The sequence below is a fragment of the Pseudorasbora parva genome, chromosome 19, assembly GCF_024679245.1.
Source record: "Pseudorasbora parva isolate DD20220531a chromosome 19, ASM2467924v1, whole genome shotgun sequence".
Lineage (NCBI taxonomy): Eukaryota > Metazoa > Chordata > Actinopteri > Cypriniformes > Gobionidae > Pseudorasbora > Pseudorasbora parva.
Genome location: NC_090190.1, coordinates 42,410,068 through 42,428,704, shown reverse-complemented (window position 1 = coordinate 42,428,704; position 18,637 = coordinate 42,410,068). Strand labels below are relative to the sequence as shown.

The 18,637-nt window shown below is 39.8% G+C and overlaps 1 protein-coding gene across 2 annotated transcripts; it reads left to right on the top strand.

Moving 5' to 3' along the window:
- The first annotated feature begins 3,380 nt into the window (after nucleotides 1-3,380).
- LOC137048194 (uncharacterized) lies at nucleotides 3,381-9,099 on the top strand. 2 transcript variants are annotated; one of them, XM_067426231.1, is made up of 6 exons: nucleotides 3,389-3,518; nucleotides 3,901-3,950; nucleotides 6,607-6,912; nucleotides 8,093-8,338; nucleotides 8,437-8,493; nucleotides 8,588-9,099. In XM_067426231.1, coding segments are annotated over exons 1-6 (816 nt in total). In that variant the 5' UTR covers nucleotides 3,389-3,516; the 3' UTR covers nucleotides 8,743-9,099. The 2 variants fall into 2 exon arrangements, 1 of the variants encoding a protein (XP_067282332.1); XR_010899336.1 differs by lacking the exon at nucleotides 3,901-3,950 and having other exon boundaries at nucleotides 3,381-3,518.
- Nucleotides 9,100-18,637: the final 9,538 nt, after the last annotated feature.

Here is an 18,637-nt window from a genome sequence, read left to right as displayed (position 1 = left end):
CCCCAACAATCGTCAGCATAAAAATGATAGTTACGGTCAAGAGGTCTTAATAACTGACCGAGTGGAAAAATATAAATGCTAAACAGCAAAGAACCAAGAATTGAGCCCTGAGGAACACCGGTACTAACAGAACCCACATCTGATCATTGGCTTTCCATAAACACAAAGTGTGTGCGATCAGAAAAATAGGATCTAAACCGATCAAGAGCAGTCTCTGTTAAACCAAAGACAGACTCAAGTCGACTAAGTAGTAGTGAAAGCTTCACTTAGGTCCAGAAGAATAAGGATTGACACAGAACCAGAGTCGGGTGCTAATAACAGGTCGTTGGCGACTTTAACCATGGCCGTCTCAGTACTGTGCAATTTCCGAAACCCCAGACTGATAAGCCTCAAAAAGATTATTAACAGTTAAATGAGGCCATGTCCACACTAATACGTTTTCATTTGAAAACGTATATTTTTCTCTCCGTTTTGTCCTTCCGTCCACACTGAGACAGCGTTTTAAGTCAATGAAAACGTATCGTTTTGAAAACGCTCTCCAAAGCGGATACATTTGAAACCGCCGTCTTCGCATCGTAGTGTGGACTGTGAAAAAGGAGGCTTTTTAATACGATGACGCATTTTTAGCCATGTGACCAATTCAGCCAAGATAGTAAATGACACTGTACAGCAGTTGTTTTGAATGCTTTCTGACTTTCTTGCTTTTGACAGCCTTGTTAAATATTAATGTCAGTTCGTACATACTGTTAAAAAACTCACTGCCTTTTCTCGACATTGCTGCAAAATTTCAAAGAGTAAATAAACGAGTAGCGGAAATGACGCAAGTCGAAGTGTCTTGGATTTGCTCATGCGCAGTACGGGGATGTAAGCGTTTTCAGACGTTTCAGTGTAGATGAACACTTTTTGGAAAACGATTGAAAATGATAGTGTGGACGCGGAGCGTTTTTAGACTCGAGCACCCAAAGCTCCCCCCTCTGACCGTGCCTGCCCTGTTCAGTCTCACACTTGGCACAGCACTTGCGATAGTACTGAGCCTAGTAATGACCAACAGTTACAGAAATCATTTTAAAGACTTAAAAGCTTTCCTGTTATCCGAATGTTTTTTTTAATAGGCTATATATTTTCTGATCTCATGTTGAAGAATAAAAAAGGTTTGTTTTCTATATTTGTATTTATGTATAAGATATTTAGTGAAAAATGTTTAGACTTCAGTTGTCTCACCAAGTCAGAAAACAAAATGAATTTAGCCCTTTGGAAGATTCAGTTCGAAGGCAGGTAAGCGATCTCCCATAGTACGGAGATTGGCTGTGGGAGTTTTAAGGCGATACAGCGAAACAGAGCGGAGGTTACGAGTAGCTGTTTGTGTGGTGAGGAGTTCCTTAAGATAGGAGGGAGCATCACCATGGATGCACTGGTGCGTAAGGAGAGAGATCTTGTACTCGATCCTGAACGACACAGGAAGCCAGTGGAGTGATTTTAGAATGGGGGTGATATGGTCATATTTGCGCACCCTCATGAGGATCCTGTGAGTATTCTTCACACAAGAGACACCCTATGAGAGACACCGATTACTCTGCATAATGCATAGGCTATTTCAAGTGAGAAAATATTAAATTGAACATACATAATCACGTAGCCTTTTGAAAACCCGGGACATTCAGTGTCCCGGGAGAGTGGATAATTTTCCCAGGACAGGTTATTAAAAAGAAGGACAATCCCGGTAAAACCGGGACAGGTGGCAACACTATAATACCCATGGCATTATACACATTTGTGTCCTCATAAACCATATACATGAACATACACAGACTAACAGCAGGCCCTGACAGGAGGAGGACAGAGTAAAGGTACACAGGACCTACAATTCCCACACTTTTATGAGCCCCAGCCCCGGGTCCAGTGGACGCAAACATCCTGTGTGTAATATAAATGTGTAGGGGAGGGTGTACAGTGTGTGTGTTCTGATATATATTCCTCACAGAAAATGAGCCAAGGCCAATGAGTCTCAGTTTGAAATAATTAATCGTATCATTTTTCTTTTGATAAAAAATGAAAACGAGTCCAACAGACCCGAACACCATACAAGGGTTAAAGGGGGGGTGAAACACTCAGTTTCAGTCAATCTCATGTCAATCTTGAGTACCTATAGAGTAGTATTGCATCCTTCATATCTCCAAAAAGTCTTTAGTTTTATCATATTTATAAAAGAAATATGGGCTGTACCGAGTCTTTCCAGAAAAAACCGAGCGGCTGGAGGCGTATCGTGTGGGCGGAGCTAAAGAATGACGATCGCGCACAAAGCGGTGACGTCCTCAAAGAATCGTGGAGAAGCCCATCGCTATCTCAGCTAATACAGATAATGATCCAGAATCAGATCTGAGGGAGAAATAAACTGAACAGGAGAAACGGCAACAGCAGGACGTCCGTCTCTGTGGTATGGACTGTATTTAGGGGCCTGTCAACATTTGTGTGTGTTTACTCGCAGTTTATGAGGACATGATTCGGTTTATGGACTATTGTATGCGACTAAACCTTAGCAGTAGCAAGCAAAACGGTTTTGCACGTCAGACTAGTGTAACGTTATACAGAGAACAGCAATGGAGTCCGTTAGCGCATTTGAATGACGAAGCACGCGATCGTGTCGTTTACTGATGTTAACTCACGCGACGATAGCCGACAGCACAGACATCTGAAGCAGTTTTACTCACCGGCTGCTTCCAAAGCAGGACCGAACCTTTATCGCTGGGACCGCTCCGGCAAAAACACACTTCTTTGGTATGATTTGGTGAAGTCCTGTGACAGCAGTGGCGTGTAAATCCACTTTGAGACGCGACTGAAGCGATGTTGTGAAGCTTCCCGTCATTTCTGCATTCAAATCGGTTCAAATGCAGCGCTGCCTTCCCAGAATGCTGTGCTGAAGCGTTGAAGTTGCTCGACGTCACCCATAGGAATAAAGCGGAGCGCGGCGCGACAGAAGTGTTCACGGACGACTGGATCTGCAGCTGAGAGTGTTTATGGGCGTGCGTTTCCTCTCTCGCTCTAGTCACGCGCGCGCACCCTACCGGGAGAAGAGCCCGTACGGCCCATACAAGGACCTTCCGCTCTATTAACGTCAAGCCGACCCATCCTCGAAAAAAACTCTGAAACTTGTGAGAAACCGGAAGGAGAATTTTTGACACAGAAATACTCCATCAAACGTCCAACATTAGTTTTTGAAACTTTGTCTATGTTTAGGATGGGAATCCAAGTCTTTAACAGTGGAAAAAGCTCAGTATGCATGAAACAGCATTTCACCGCCCCTTTAAGGACGGAATGATCCCGGTTTTCCGGCAGTGAACTCTTTGTAGACACTCCCTGATTTTGCTCAGCTCTCTCAAAATAGAATGTTCAAATTTTATCGCGCCGCTCCCCTGAGGAGACTTTCGGTTTTATTTCCTACATTTACATCTCTAAACATGCTCGAGTTTATAATGTTCTGACAGCCGATGGACACAACACTCATGCAGAACATTTACCATGTGAGTTTTCATTTAAGTTTTTATTAATCCCGTCGGTGTGTTTGCGTTATTTATAGATATATTAAGTGCTTGTCTGTGAGAAACGAAACCGGCTGATAACGCGGAAATCATGTTTATGACGGATGTCTAATTGTGATGATGTTTTTAGTAATATATATTGACTACATTTATGTAACCTAATATAATTATTAGATTGTGACTACATTTCTTGGTTGCTTGCGTTTGACTGATCATGTCAGTATTACATATGAAAACAAAAGATTAAGACTAGTTTTCTCATTGGACATTTTGTCATGTAGATGTGTTCAATATCTAGTTTTCTCCCTTTATAAATGTGTGTGTGTGTGTGTGATTTAATCCAGTTCTTGTGTTTTATAATCAGGTTCATAAGGTTGCATCTTTTGCTGCTGATTTGCTTTATCACTTATAGCGGTCAGTATCATTTTTTATTATAAATTGTAGGGTTATAGAGAGTTACTGTATAGTCGATTTATCTGCCAGTAACGACAGAACTGACACATCTCTGATACAGTTTAATAAAGCTCGTTGAAACTCAAGCATATGTCACAAAATCTCAAACAATACTGTTGTCTTAATCAAAGGGAATTACTTTTTATTTCAAGAAGCACAATCAAATTAATAACATGTAGTGTTCAATTTCACGAAACTCAAAAAAATTGATTGCCTAAAATGTTTTAGGTTTTGAAATTTAAAGTTAAAAAGCAGAATTTACTGTTTTTTATTTTGTAATCATACATTTTAATTGCTGTGAGTTGGTTACATTGGTTAACATTATGACCACTGACAGGTGAAGTGAATAACACTGATGATCTCTTCATCACGGCTCCTGTTAGTGGGTGGGATATATTAGGCAGCAAGTGAACATGTAGTCCTCAGAGTTGATGTGTGTGAAGCAGGAGAAATGGGCAAGCGTAAGGATTTGAGCGAGTTTGGCCAGATTGTGACGGCTAGACGACTGGGTCAGAGCATCTCCAAAACTGCAGCTCTTGTGGGCTGTTCCCGGTCTGCAGTGGTCAGTATCTATCAAAAGTGCTCCAAGGAAGGACCAGTGGAGAACCGGCCACAGGGTCATGGGCGGCCAAGGCTCATTGATGCACATGGGGAGCGAAGGCTGGCCCGTGTGGTCCGATCAAACAGACGAGCTACTGGAGCTCAAACTGCTCCAGAAGTTAATGCTGGTTCTGATAGAAAGCTGTCAGAATACACAGAGCAGCTCAGGTTGAGGCGTATGGGGTGGCATATCACCAGTGTGATGCTTTGGCCAATGTTCTGCTGGGAAACCTTGGGTCCTCCATCCATGTGGATGTTACTTTGACACGCTCCACCTACCTAAGCATTGCTGAGCCCATGTTCAGCCTTTCATGGAAACGGTATTCTGGTGGCTGTGGCTCTTCCAGCAGGATAATGCTCCTGACACAAAGCACAAATGCTTCAGGAATGGTTTGAGGAGCTCAACAACCAGTTTGAGGCGTCGACTCGGCCTCCAAATTCCCCAGATCTCAATCCAATCGAGCATCTGTGGGATGTGCTGAACAAACAAGTCCGATCCATGGAGGCCCCACCTCACAATTGACAGGACTTAAAGGATCTGCTGCTAACATCTTGGTGTAAAATACCACAGCACACCTTCAGGGGTCTAGTGGGCCCCGTTCACACTGCAGGCAAAAGTGGCCCAAATCTGATTTTTTGGGGGTCAAGTGACCAGGTCAGACTTCTTCAGAGGTAGTGTGAACACTCAAATCTGACCCAGATCTGATTTTTTCCAATGTGGCTGCAGTGTGAACAACCAAGGCGGATTTGATGCGACTTTTACGTCAATCTATATCTACATTTGTCACAATTATGCACCGGCGAGTTAGCTCTAGACACAACAGACACAGACAGTAACATTAAAAACTTGACTAGATATGGAGAACAGCGATGGAGCGAGACAGTGGAGGGAGAGGGAGGTGTTAGACATAATTAGTATATGGGGAGATACTTCATTTAAATCTACACAAGAAGGATCCTACCGTAACCGCTCTGTTTTTGAAAAAATAGCACACGAAATGGAAGAACGGGGACACAGAAAAACGTGGCTTCAGTGCCAAAGGAATGTGACAAAAGGCCAAAATGACCAATTTTGCTCTCTTTCTTTTCGTTCTTCTCCTCTTCAGCACCTGCTCATTAATGTTATGGCTTCCATTACACAAACATTTTTGCTCACATCCTCTATAACCTCCCGAACTTTAGTGCAACAGCACGCTGCATCTGATGTCATTGATATTGTTCTTTTGTACATGCAGGTTAGTTTGAAACGTGAAACAGTTCACACTGGAATCAGATATAGGCCACATTTTAAAAGGTAATGTGAACAGTCAAACAAAAAATCAGATCTGAGCAAAAAATCAGAATTGAGCATTAAGACTTGCGGTGTGAACGGGGCCGTGGAGTCTAATGTTTAGACAGGTCAGCAAAAGGAGGACCAACACAATATAGGAAGGTGGTCATAATGTTATACCTGTTCGGTGTATATTGGTTCTCAAACTAAGCTCATGCTCCAATCACCACATGATGGAACCCCCCTCCCCTCCTTCCAACATTTCAGAAAATCTTCTAAACTAGCATAAAACATCTCTCTCTCGCTCTCTCTCGCTCTCTCTCTCACACACACAAAACATTATATAACACTTAATTTTGGCACTTACTTCTGAGTGTCGTGGCAAAGTATGAAGGGGAAATAGAAATCCCAGCCCAGTTTCTGTTAAATTTAACTTAGTCTAAATTAAAAGAAACAAGTTCATACAACTGAAACAAGTTAAATAATTCAGATTACTTAAAGTGTGTCAGTTTTAGTAACTCAAAAGAGAGTTCTAAATACTCATAAAAGTTCATTAGTTTAAACTAATTGGTTTAATTTGAGTTGGCTCTACTCAAAAACCAGTTAATTATTTTGAGTATACTGTGTACAGTGCAGTTGACTTTTGATAAATAAGAATATTTAATGATGACCTTGATTACAGAGAATAGACAAACATGTTTTTCAGTATTGACACTGTACTGAATTAATTATATTCTGTGTTTGCAGGAACCGCCCCTTTAAGAACCGCTTTTAAACATGTGACAGGGACCAGGGGAGGAGAAGCCATCCTGCAGTGTGACTTTAAGGCCGGAGAGATTTCAGATATCAGTTTAAGCAGTTGGTCAAAAATCATCCCCGTCTGTGAGAATGAAGAGTGTGAAAACGGCAGGGTATTTAAAAAAGGATCCTGTGATGTCATCATCAAGGATCTGACACTGAGGGATGCTGGGAAATACATCCTGAGAGTCTATCACACTAATGATCAGACAGAGCTGGAGCGACTAATCCAGGAGTACCAACTTCATATTCAGGGTAAAGTCAAAACTGATCAATAGATCTAACAATGTGTTACACCCGGCTCAGCAGTGCAGCACTAAGAGAGAGGACACGTCAGAATAAATCCAAACATAATATTTATCAACCAAAACAACAAAAAGTCAATATCAGTAAAGTCGATCAGTATGATTTGCGCATGAATACTTCAGCAAATGAAGTATTTACAGGGCCAAAGAATACTTGTAAAACAACATAACTGCTCCCAAAGCAAGCACTGAGCAGCCGTTTAAATCAGATCCGTGACGAGAAACAGATGAATTCGGTTTCCTCACAAATTACAAGACCTATAACAAAAAAAACCACCTAAATCAACATGACTACCCTGACAAATGTGACTGCACACAGAGCCATAACCAGCAAAAACATTACTGTTTGATGTCAGTTGTTAAATATTCAAAGTTCGTCAGAATTGTAGAAACTTGGTGGCGTGTCTGATTAAAACACTGAAAAAAGATCCAGTCATTAAAGTCTTTAGTTTATTAGGTTCAGGATGCTTAAATCTTGAATTCCTTGAACAACCCAAAGCACATGGAGATACTGGGAGCAAGTTCACATGACAGATGTTAATAGAAGGACAGGATTATCAGGATGGAATAAACAGGAGGGATAGGATGAACGTGATGGTCTTTAGTCACTGCAAACCATACAAAAAGATGATCAGACTCATACAAACAATTCATAAATAAACCATATATTCAATCCAAATAATTATTAAACCCAATTAATAGAAACAAATTCAAATCATACAATTGTCAAACAAACTTACTTAGCGCATCCTAAGGAAAGGACTCAAAGGACATGGTTGGGTGTCTATTCAAACACCCACACCTCATGCAAAAGAACAAAAAGAGGAAGTGAGGTCTATTTATAGACCTTGAGCAGGGGATAATGTAGTACACCATATTATAATGTCAGTTACTTTGTGAAAAAAACATAGTAGAAAGAAAATTAAAGGGAAGAAAAAGATACAAATGGGTCAATTTACAACAATTACAAGTGACACATCCCAATAGAGGCTTTTCAGTGGCTTATTTTTAAATGTAAATGACAGCATTATAATAATTGTGTGTGTGTGTGTGTGTGTGTGTGTGTGTGTGTGTGTGTGTGTGTGTGTGTGTGTGTGTGTGTGTGTGTGTGCGTGTGTGTTTCTCCTCAGATGAGATCTCTGTGAACACAGGTGAGGAGCTAAAGTTGGATCTTCTGTTGATCAATGCTGATAAAGTGGAGACAAACTCCAGTGGAGAGTGGACAGAGGTGTGGACGAGAGGTCACGGGGTCAGCAGTGATCGACTGACCGACAGTGATGGGAATCTGACCATTAATGCGTTCACATCCACTGACACTGGAACATACAGAGTTCTGGACTCTGAAGGACAAATCCTGATCACACTCACACTCACAGGTCAGAGGAGCTCAGCTGAGGTTTATTCATCATGATCTGACGTGTAAAAGCTGAACGGTGTGACTAACCTTTGATATCCTCCACATAAACTGGTACAGAATCAAAGGGAAAACTGGACACAGATAAAATCAGAACTAATGGCTCTGAGCAACACAGTAAGTAAAACAGGAATCATTGAGAGCTTTACAACATTTTTTAAAAATAATAATGAAATAAAATGGTGTTCTCTTCCCTCCTTCTTCCTTCCAGCTCAATGGCTCCGGATTTGTTTGGTTATACTGCTTTTTTGGGTTGTCTGTTTTTGGGTCTGGTGGTTCTTGATCTGTTCATGTTTGCTGTCATCCAGAAACATAAGCTTAAAGGGAATGTGGATCATGACCAATAACCAAAACAAGAAACAGTAAACGTGGCCCAGGACGTCTAGCGACGATACTTGTCATTCAGAGCCAACAGATCTGCACAGGATTTCATTTAAAACACACATGAACATCTGGACTGCATTCCTGGGACAGCAAGATTTGGGTTGACCTGAAGATCTGTGGCCCGTTGCTTACACTAGTCATACATAGCCTACATTATTCATCTGGAAGCACAAGAACGTCATATCCCTCCTTCAGACCTTATAGAGCTGCTGTCAATCATATAAGAAGAAGAGATTCATGTGCCAACAACTAATGACATGAAATCTGTTCTGAAGTCTCCAGCAGGCTTTTATAAACTCATATAAACCCCTTTAAAACAAGATTTGACAGACTGATGCATAAACAAAACTAATCTTACTGTGATTTTAATGCAATTTGAGATATTTATTAAGTACGCTCTCTCTCACTTGAGGATTTGTTTAGTGAGATTTTACCATAACAAAGGTTTTGAATTTTTACCATATGTGAATGTGAAAATCTTGCACAATCATAAATGGTGTTTGGTCGATTTATTATATTTATGCATCTCATATATTTTGTATCATGACAATAAAATATTGTATATAAACGCTATGTAATATTATTTATAATATGCTATTTCAGTAGCCTAGTGTCTACTAGAGTCACCTGCGATTTGTGTATCATTGAAAATTTCGGTTTTGCATCTGCTCGAGCTGTGGATTATAACGCATGAGTGTAAAATCCACGCAGAACCTTCACCATTTAAGTTTTCATGTTTTAAACACAAATCCAGCTTAGTGTTATTATATTGCCCCGGAGGTCATGTGACCCATTCTGTTTAAAACCCCATTGGCAGGAACAGCCGGAAGTGAATGTGAAATGAATGACGGCAGTGTGAGTTTCAAGGCAGCAGAGTTCACTGCACACTTTCATTTAAAAGACATAAACCTGGACTTAGCCAAACGTAATCAATTGAACATAACAGATCTCTATAATGCCCCCGGGGTGCTTTTCACGTGTATGGATAAATGAACGGATAGCTGTCCTGTCAGGACATCGATTGCACCAGCTGTGCAAGTTACAGCCTAGTCTAGACGTAAATGGGCACTAATGCCGCCTTCACATGCTATCGGAAATTTGATCATTTCCACGTCTGAAGTTGTGATTACGAGCTCATCCCATTCAGCTTTTGAAATGTTTGGATACCTCATTTTTAAAATTACACAGGGACACACTTGCTCGCCCTATTGCAGATCTGATCAACCTGTCAGTTAGGCAAAGTAGTTTTCCAAGCTCCTGGAAAAAAGCAGTAGTATCTCCGATCTGGTGTCTGAAGTCTGGTGATAAAACAATGGTATCAAATTATAGACCCATTAGTATTTTATCAGTGATATCCAAGGTGACCGAAAAATGGGTAGCAGCTGAAAAAACATCTAAACTTGGGCTACACCCCTTTGCATCCAATGCAATTTGGATTTCGCACAAACCATTCTACAGAGACAGCTAACTGTTTCCTCCTTGAAAATATTTAGTTATATTTAGATGAGGGTGGTATAGTAGGTGCAGTGTTTCTGGACCTTAAAAAGGCTTTTGACACTGTGAATCACCAAACACTATTATCAAAATTATCTTTTTTTTTTTATTTCTCAGATGAGGCCATGAAATGGATGGAGTCATATTTAACTAACAGGAAACAAAGTGTACATATTGGTAATTCTTACTCCTCATATCTTGATTGTAATATTGGTGTACCCCAGGGGTCAGTATTGGGCCCAATCTTGTTTAGCCTGTACATTAATGATTTGCCTTCAGTCTGTCAATCTGTTAATGTGCAAATGTATGCAGATGATACAGTTCTTGATTTGCATACCAAGAACAAACAACAGGCTGCAGCTAAATGAACCGAAGCACTGGTGCTTGTTTCCAAATGGCTAGAAATGTCAGATCTGCATCTTAACATTAACAAAACAGTCTGTATGTTCTTTTCTAAGAGGTCCACAAGTGCACAGCAGGCTGATGTTTTTATTGAGGGAGAAAATCTCATGGTGGTCTCTGAGTTTAAATACCTTGGTATTATATTAGATTATAATGTAACTTTTAAAAAGCATGTCAAAAAGGTGGCTAATACCATTAGATATAATCTGGCTAACTTCAGACACATAAGGCCTTATTTAACAACAGAGGCAGCTAAACTTTTTATGTATGCCATGATTATTTCTTACATATCATATTGTTTTACAAGCTCGTCCCAAGCGAATGTGACAACTCTTAAAGGACAACTCCGGTGAGAAATGACCCTAGGGGTAATTAACAAATGGTTACAGAGTAGATTGTTCTCTGGGATGCGTTTTCATGGAAATCGAATGTAAAGAGTTTTATCTTTAAAAACAGATTAGCTTATAACGCTTGTCTACGGGGCACAGAGTATTGAAATTAAACCGCTAGTTAATACCACTAACAAGGCTAAAAATCTGTCTGTCTGTCTGTCTATCTGTCTGTCTATCCGTCTGTCTGTCTGTCTGTCTGTCCGTCCGTCCGTCCGTCCGTCCGTCTGTCTGTCTGTCTGTCTGTCTGTCTGTCTGTCCGTCCGTCTGTCTGTCTGTCTATCCGTCTGTCTGTCTGTCTGTCTGTCTGTCTGTCTGTCTGTCTGTCTATCCATCTGTCTATCCGTCTGTCTGTCTGTCTATCCGTCTGTCTGTCTGTCTGTCTATCCGTCTGTCTATCCGTCTGTCTGTCTGTCTGTCTGTCTGTCTGTCTATCCGTCTGTCTATCCGTCTGTCTATCCGTCTGTCTGTCTGTCTGTCTGTCTGTCTATCCGTCTGTCTGTCTGTCCGTCTGTCTGTCTGTCTGTCTGTCTGTCTGTCTGTCTGTCTGTCTATCTGTCTGTCTATCCATCTGTCTCTCCGTCTTGTCTGTGTGTCTATCCGTCTGTCTATCCGTCTGTCTGTCTGTCTGCTATGTATTACTTGTGATTAAACTAAATTCTGACCTTTATTCCTCTGTCTGTCTGTAAGCACATAGTGTCAGTATCTGTGACATAAACCAGCTCTTCTGTTTTTATCGTCAGGTTCTCAAATCATCATCTTCTGCTGCTTTGCTTTATCAATTATAGCGGTGAGTATCATTGTTGTTCATTATAAATTGTATTGATAAAAGCAGTCTTTGATTTTTCAGTTCCTGTAGATCCAGTCGGTTGTTTTTATTTTGCAGTGACTGCTTGACATTCTTGGGGAATTACCCAGCATGACATCATCACTCCATGACATCACTGGCACATTCCGTTCATCCCAGTTCAGGAATTCCCACAGGCAGAGTTTGAGCCACGTTTCTGATCTCCATCTGCGCATTAATGAAGTCTGTCGTGTCGAGCTGATTAAGACTCTGTTGTGTTTGTTTAATTCAGTGTCTTAATGTCATTCCCCTGAGTGTGACGTACAGATCAAACATTACATCTGAGGAGGAATTACATCTCGGTTGTTTAGTGTTCTTCATTTATATTATAGAACCCTCCTATTAGTTTCGATTTAGTGTAATTCAAGCTTTTTTGTTTCAAATACATTTGGCATTAATTTTCTTCATCTGCAGTGGTCAGTATCAGAAGTGCTCCAAGGAAGGACCAGTGGAGAACCGGCCACAGGGTCATGGGCGGCCAAGGCTCATTGATGACCGTGGGGAGCGAAGGCTGGCCCGTGTGGTCCGATCAAACAGACGAGCTACTGGAGCTCAAAATGCTCCACAAGTGTATTACTCACATTGATGTTTAATAAAAACTCAAGTCATTCCTGGGTTTTAAATGGTATTTATTCGATGACAGTCTTCAAACATGTCTTTACATGCTCCCTTATTCCCGCATTGCCATCAGAACTGGTAAATAAAAAAAACAGAAGCGTAAATTAACCTTAAATTCTTGACATACTTGCCGACAGTACTAAACGAAACCACATATAAAACTAAGAAATAAAGGATAGATTTATGCCATGTAAATATCGTAATTGGCTTGTTACAAAGTCACGTAACACAAATAAATGACAAAGATGGAAAAAATATACGTCATTGGCTGTTTGAACCCGAGAGGGGAAACTTGTTTCATCTTCACACTTCACCGACAAACTTATAGATAGCTTTACTATCTTCCGATGACTTTCAGACAGCAGACTCACAGCACAAATCTCTCTGATCACAGCGTCCACATAGCAAAACATTACAATTTCCACACGGAACAAAAAATAAGTTCACCCTCTCCTTTCACAAAGTTTTTAAATAGAAAGAAATAAAAAAGAAATTATTATTTATTGACAATTGTTTCAAAAATATTACATTTTTTCATATTATTATTTTTATTTTTTACCTATGTATATATTAACTGTGAACCATGTTGAACTGAAACGTAGAGTTATCTTTGATGGCAGCTACAAAGTAATTGCTGGTTCTGATAGAAAGGTGTCAGAAGACACAGAGCATCTCCCATACTGACCTCTGACCCCCCCGAAAACAATCCAATCGAGCATCTGTGGGATGAGCTGAACAAACAAGTCCGATCCATGGAGGCCAGGCCTCGCAACTTACAGGGCTTAAAGGATCTGCTGCTAACATCTTGGTGCCAGATACCACAGCACACCTTCAGGGGTCTAGTGGAGTCCATCAGAGACGGGTCAGCAAAAGGAGGACCAACACAATATAGCAAGGTGGCCATAATGTTATGCCTGATAATATACAGTATATATATATAGGCTATACTGTACTAACATTTGTTACAAGTTTCATTCAACATAAAAAAAAACCTCAAACTGTAAATGTAAAACAAGATTTACATAAACTGACATCTCAACCGTACGCCAGAGGTTTATATATATTAAAAACAAAAAAATTGACCAAAAAAAACAGCCATGTTCAATAGTTTTAAATATGGGTATAATTCTTTAATTGGCTCCTTGTAGAGGTGAGAGTTAAAGGGCTATAAATGATCAATCCTAACACTCACACACTGTAAAAAGAAATAAAGTCACAGCCTGAAATGTTTAAGTACAATCAACTTGGATGTTTAAGTGATTTCAACTTAGATTATGTTAAACTGACTTTAAAAAAATGAGTTACATCTTGTATAACTTATAAAAAAAAGTTTAAAATGTCTTAGCTTATTTTGATGAGTTAATGTTAATGTTAATGTTCTCATAACTTATTGAACATATAATGTTTTACAGTGTAGGAGGTGCCAGATATGGCTTGTGTCTGGAGCTCGAGCTCACCTGTTGATACTTTTGCTTTTGGTTGAACTCGCTCGACACAAGAGACAAAGCTGACGACTGAAAGACTCAAGCTGAATATTCATCATGTAAGTTTTAGTGTTTGTGTGTTTATATATATAAATGCATCCTCTGTGTTTTTGTATTATAGTATAGTTTGTGGAAAAGTGATGGAGTCAACATTTTTTTATGATGAATGGGTTCATTACTGCACTGTAAAAAATTATTTAGAAAGAAAGTTCCCTGGTCGCCTTAAAATTTTGAGTTCATTGAAATTAAAATTTTGAGTTAATACAATGAACATTTTTTAAGATTCGACAGCCTTTATTAAAATATTATTAAAAGATTGTGTAAGCATATTGGGTAATTGTGTGTTTTATTTGTGATGACGGAGCCAAATTGTGCTATTTTCATGATTTATCAAATTTTTTATGTGGTTTAGACACAATAATATTTTGAGTTTCTATTTATTAAACAAATTTTCTTCATTGTATCAACTCAAATTTTTAATTTCAATGAACTCAAAATTTTAAGGCAACCAGGTTACTTTTTTAAGTCAAACCAACAAAAAACAACATTTTTTTTTATTTTTTTTATTTTTTTTACAGTGTGTGATTATTATGATGTTTTTGTTATTGGTGGGGTTATTAATAGGCTATAATTATTATATTGTCACAGAATTTCTAAATCCTGTTGTTTGTGTTTTGAGTTTGACTGATCATTTTCACTATACATAAAGTCAGATATTAGATTCAACTTTTTTTTATCACGATGGAACCATGTGTTAAAAATTCTGAGTAAATGCTAATTAATGTTATAGGCGATTTACTGCACAGCATAGTATTATATTTCTGTGTAACTGTGTATATAGGCAAAGGTTTGTTTGCTTATCAGTGATAAACCAACTCGGTTTCTCCACAGGTTGTCGAATCTTCTGCTGCTGCTCTTTTGCTTCGTCAGTCATTGCGGTCAGTATCATTTTGTTTGTAAATTGTAATAATTCTTGATTCTAAAAGATAAAATTGTATTTGCAGGATACCCTCCTGTGATAGGACGAAAAGGAGAAAACGCCACCCTGTCATGCAACCTCGAGGCCAGAGAAATTTCTCGTATTGTTATAACCAGAATGTCAAAAAACATCCTAGTCTGTGAGAATGAAGAGTGTGAGAGTGAAAATGGCCGAGTGTTTAGAGAAGGATCATGTGACATCATCATCAAGGATTTGATGTTTAGTGATGCTGGGAAATACTTTCTGAGAGTCTATCACACTAATGACCAGACAGAAGGGGAGCAACTAATCCTGGAGTGCCAACTCCAACTTCATATTCAGGGTAAAGCTGATCAAATCATCATCAGGTTATTTTTGGATTTTCCCGTAATGTTAACGCAAAGACCCGCCCCCTTTAGTTACTGTTGCTATGTAACTATGGGGGCGGCAGTGGCTCAGTGGTTCATGTAGGTTGTCTACAAACCAGAAGGTTGGTGGTTCAATCCCGGGTTCATCCTGACCAAGTGTCGAAGTGTCCATGAGCAAGACACCTAAACCCAGCTGCTCCCGACGAGCTGGATGGCGCCTTACATGGCTGACATCGCCGTCGGTGTATGAATGGGTGAATGTGAGGCAAAATGTAAAGCACTTTGGATAAAAGCGCTAGGCTATATAAAGGCCATTTACCATCTATGTATGTCAGACAAGCCGCGCTCTCTCACGCCTAGGCGTTTCTCAATGTCAAGGAAGGATCTTCGGAAGCCAGAATTCCGAGGATGCTACGTCATCAACATCCGACTGTTCCAATGTCGAGGATCCTCAGAATTTCAACCAAGGACTTACGGTGTACAACGTTGGCGGAGTCAGAGCGTTAACGGGGCAAATCCTTCCTTGGTTGAAATTCTGAGACATTCTGGCTTCCGAGGATCCTTCCTTGACATTGAGAAACGCCTCTACTCTCTCTCTCTCTCTCTCTCTCTCTCTCTCTCTCTCTCTCTCTCTCTCTCTCTCACTCACACACACACACACACACACACACACGTTCTCTCACGCAGTGAAAAACACATCGCAGGACAAAGAGGATACTGACAACGCACTGACAGACAGGACAGAGGCAGTTTAGCCTATTTTTAATATTGAACGAAGTATTAACCCTAAAATGCTGTCATTTTTTAGAGAAATGTAAACAATAAATACTGTTTTGTGTGGCTCTTAAATGTGCAGTGGCATGTCGCTGTAGCGCCTCAAAACTGTTTGTGAACCGATCATCTCTTCCTAGTTCATTTAGAATCAAATAAACATAAATGAACTTCAGAGGAATGTTGTTTAAACCGCGGAAAGGCTACACACCGTTTTCCCAGTTCATGTCCACCGACGTTAATCTATGAACTCTCTTGACTGCTTTGTCAGACAAAAATGTGGAATGTCGGATTGTGATTGGTCAGATCGCCTGTCAATCAAACTGCCGGTGAAGGGTGAATTGAATGCAGGGCCGTAACCAGCCAATATAGTAAATATCACACATTCCATTCAGTATTCGGATTAGTGGTTTGTGTTTGTGGCTTTGACTGACACATTATAATAATGGTGTGTGTGTGTGTGTGTGTGTGTGTGTGTGTGTGTGTGTGTGTGTGCGTGTGTGTGTGTGTGTTTCTCCTCAGATGAGATCTCTGTGAACACAGGTGAGGAGCTGAAGTTGGATCTTCTGTTGACCAATGCTGATAAAGTGGAGACAAACTCCAGTGGAGAGTGGACAGAGGTGTGGACGAGAGGTCACGGGGTCAGCAGTGATCGACTGACCGACAGTGATGGGAATCTGACCATTAATGCGTTCACATCCACTGACACTGGAACATACAGAGTTCTGGACTCTGAAGGACAAATCCTGATCACACTCACACTCACAGGTCAGAGGACAGCAGAGGAGGACTGGGAATATTAGGTTTAATATATCATGAGCTTCCTGACACTGTTACCGTTGGGTTGAGTTTTTCTCTTTCAATCCTGAATAATCTTTTCATATTTTGTACAGAGTCTCGATCCAAAGGAGGACACAAAGGTAACACTGAAGAACAGGAAAGTAAGTAAGAAAGAAAGGCTGTTTAAAACAAAACAAAAATTAACAGTTAGTTTAAAAATGTAAAATTTGTGCTCTCTTCCCAGCGTCGCCCCGTCCTGATCGAGATCTTCTGAGCTGGCCGGAGATACTGAATGTGGTTTTCGTGATTACGGCAGTTGTTGGCTTTATAGTGATTATGGCCGTTCAAATTGTGATGAGGTTAACTGGGCGCTGGTGATCTTCCTTGAGTGCCAAACATCTTCAGAAAATTCTCTCAATATATTTCTCCAATATATATAATCACCGATCAGGCATAACATTATGAAAGTCAGGGTGACCTCTGACCCCTTACCCCGCCGATAGCACCAACAGTGGCACATGAGCATCAGAACTGGACCCCGGAGCGATGGAAGAAGGTGGCCTGGTCTGAGGAATCACGTGTTCTTCTACATCACGTGGATGGCCGGGTGTGTGTGTGTGTGTGTGTGGCTTACCTGGGGAACACATGGCCCCAGGATGCACTATGGGAAGAAGGCGAGCCGGCGGAGGCAGTGTGATGCTTTGGCCAATGTTCTGCTGGGAAACCTTGGGTCCTCCATCCATGCGGATGTTACTTTGACACGCTCCATCTACCTAAGCATTGCTGAGACCATGTTCAGCCTTTGATGGAAACGGTATTCTGGTGGCTGTGGCTCTTCCAGCAGGATAATGCTCCTGACACAAAGCACAAATGCTTCAGGAATGGTTTGAGGAGCACAACAACCAGTTTGACAAACACAATATTAGGTCATAATGTTATGCCTGATCGGTGTATATATATATATATATATTTTACTGAATCTGCGAGTAGCCTTAGATTCTTAGACTATTGTTTTTAAAGAGTTGGGAAAGTGTTTATAGTAAAATAACTTAAAAGTGTTTACATATATTCAAAATGGTTGTAGAAAATATTTCTGTTTAAATAAGATTTCTGATCTAATACATTCAACATTTCTTTAAGATATATTTTAGAATATATTTAAATATCTATTTCATCATTATTTTCCTGTTTATCACTGTGAAGCTGAATATTATACCGGTATAGACTGAGTTGTAATGGTGTTTTTATATGGTTCATTTTTGGCCACTGCTGTTACTGTTTTTTAACCATAATTTTAATCACGAATCACATTCAATCAAATAAAAATTATCTCATAAATATGAGATACAAAAAGTCAAGATTATGACTTAAAAATTCCTAATTATGACATAAGTGAAAAGTATGACTCAATATCTAAAACATACTTTTTATGTATGATTGTTTTTCTTGAGGCAGACTTACATAATATTGAAATCTTTTTTTTTTAAGATCAAGTATAATTATATATATTTAATATCATGACCCCTTTAAATAAGCTGCTCTATTTAATAATGCTTGTTTTTCTCTCTTTCTCTTCTGTTTGCATATTGTGACTGCATTAAAGAATAATCCGGTTTAATTTAAGACCTGAGGAAAACTTCCTCATTCAGTCCTCCAAACAGCAGAAACTTCAAGCCTATTGGCAAACCAGCACTAAAAACTTTAAAACTGTTCTGAAGTGCAATCATAACACTTCAACACGAGACTAATATGATAAAACAGGAAGA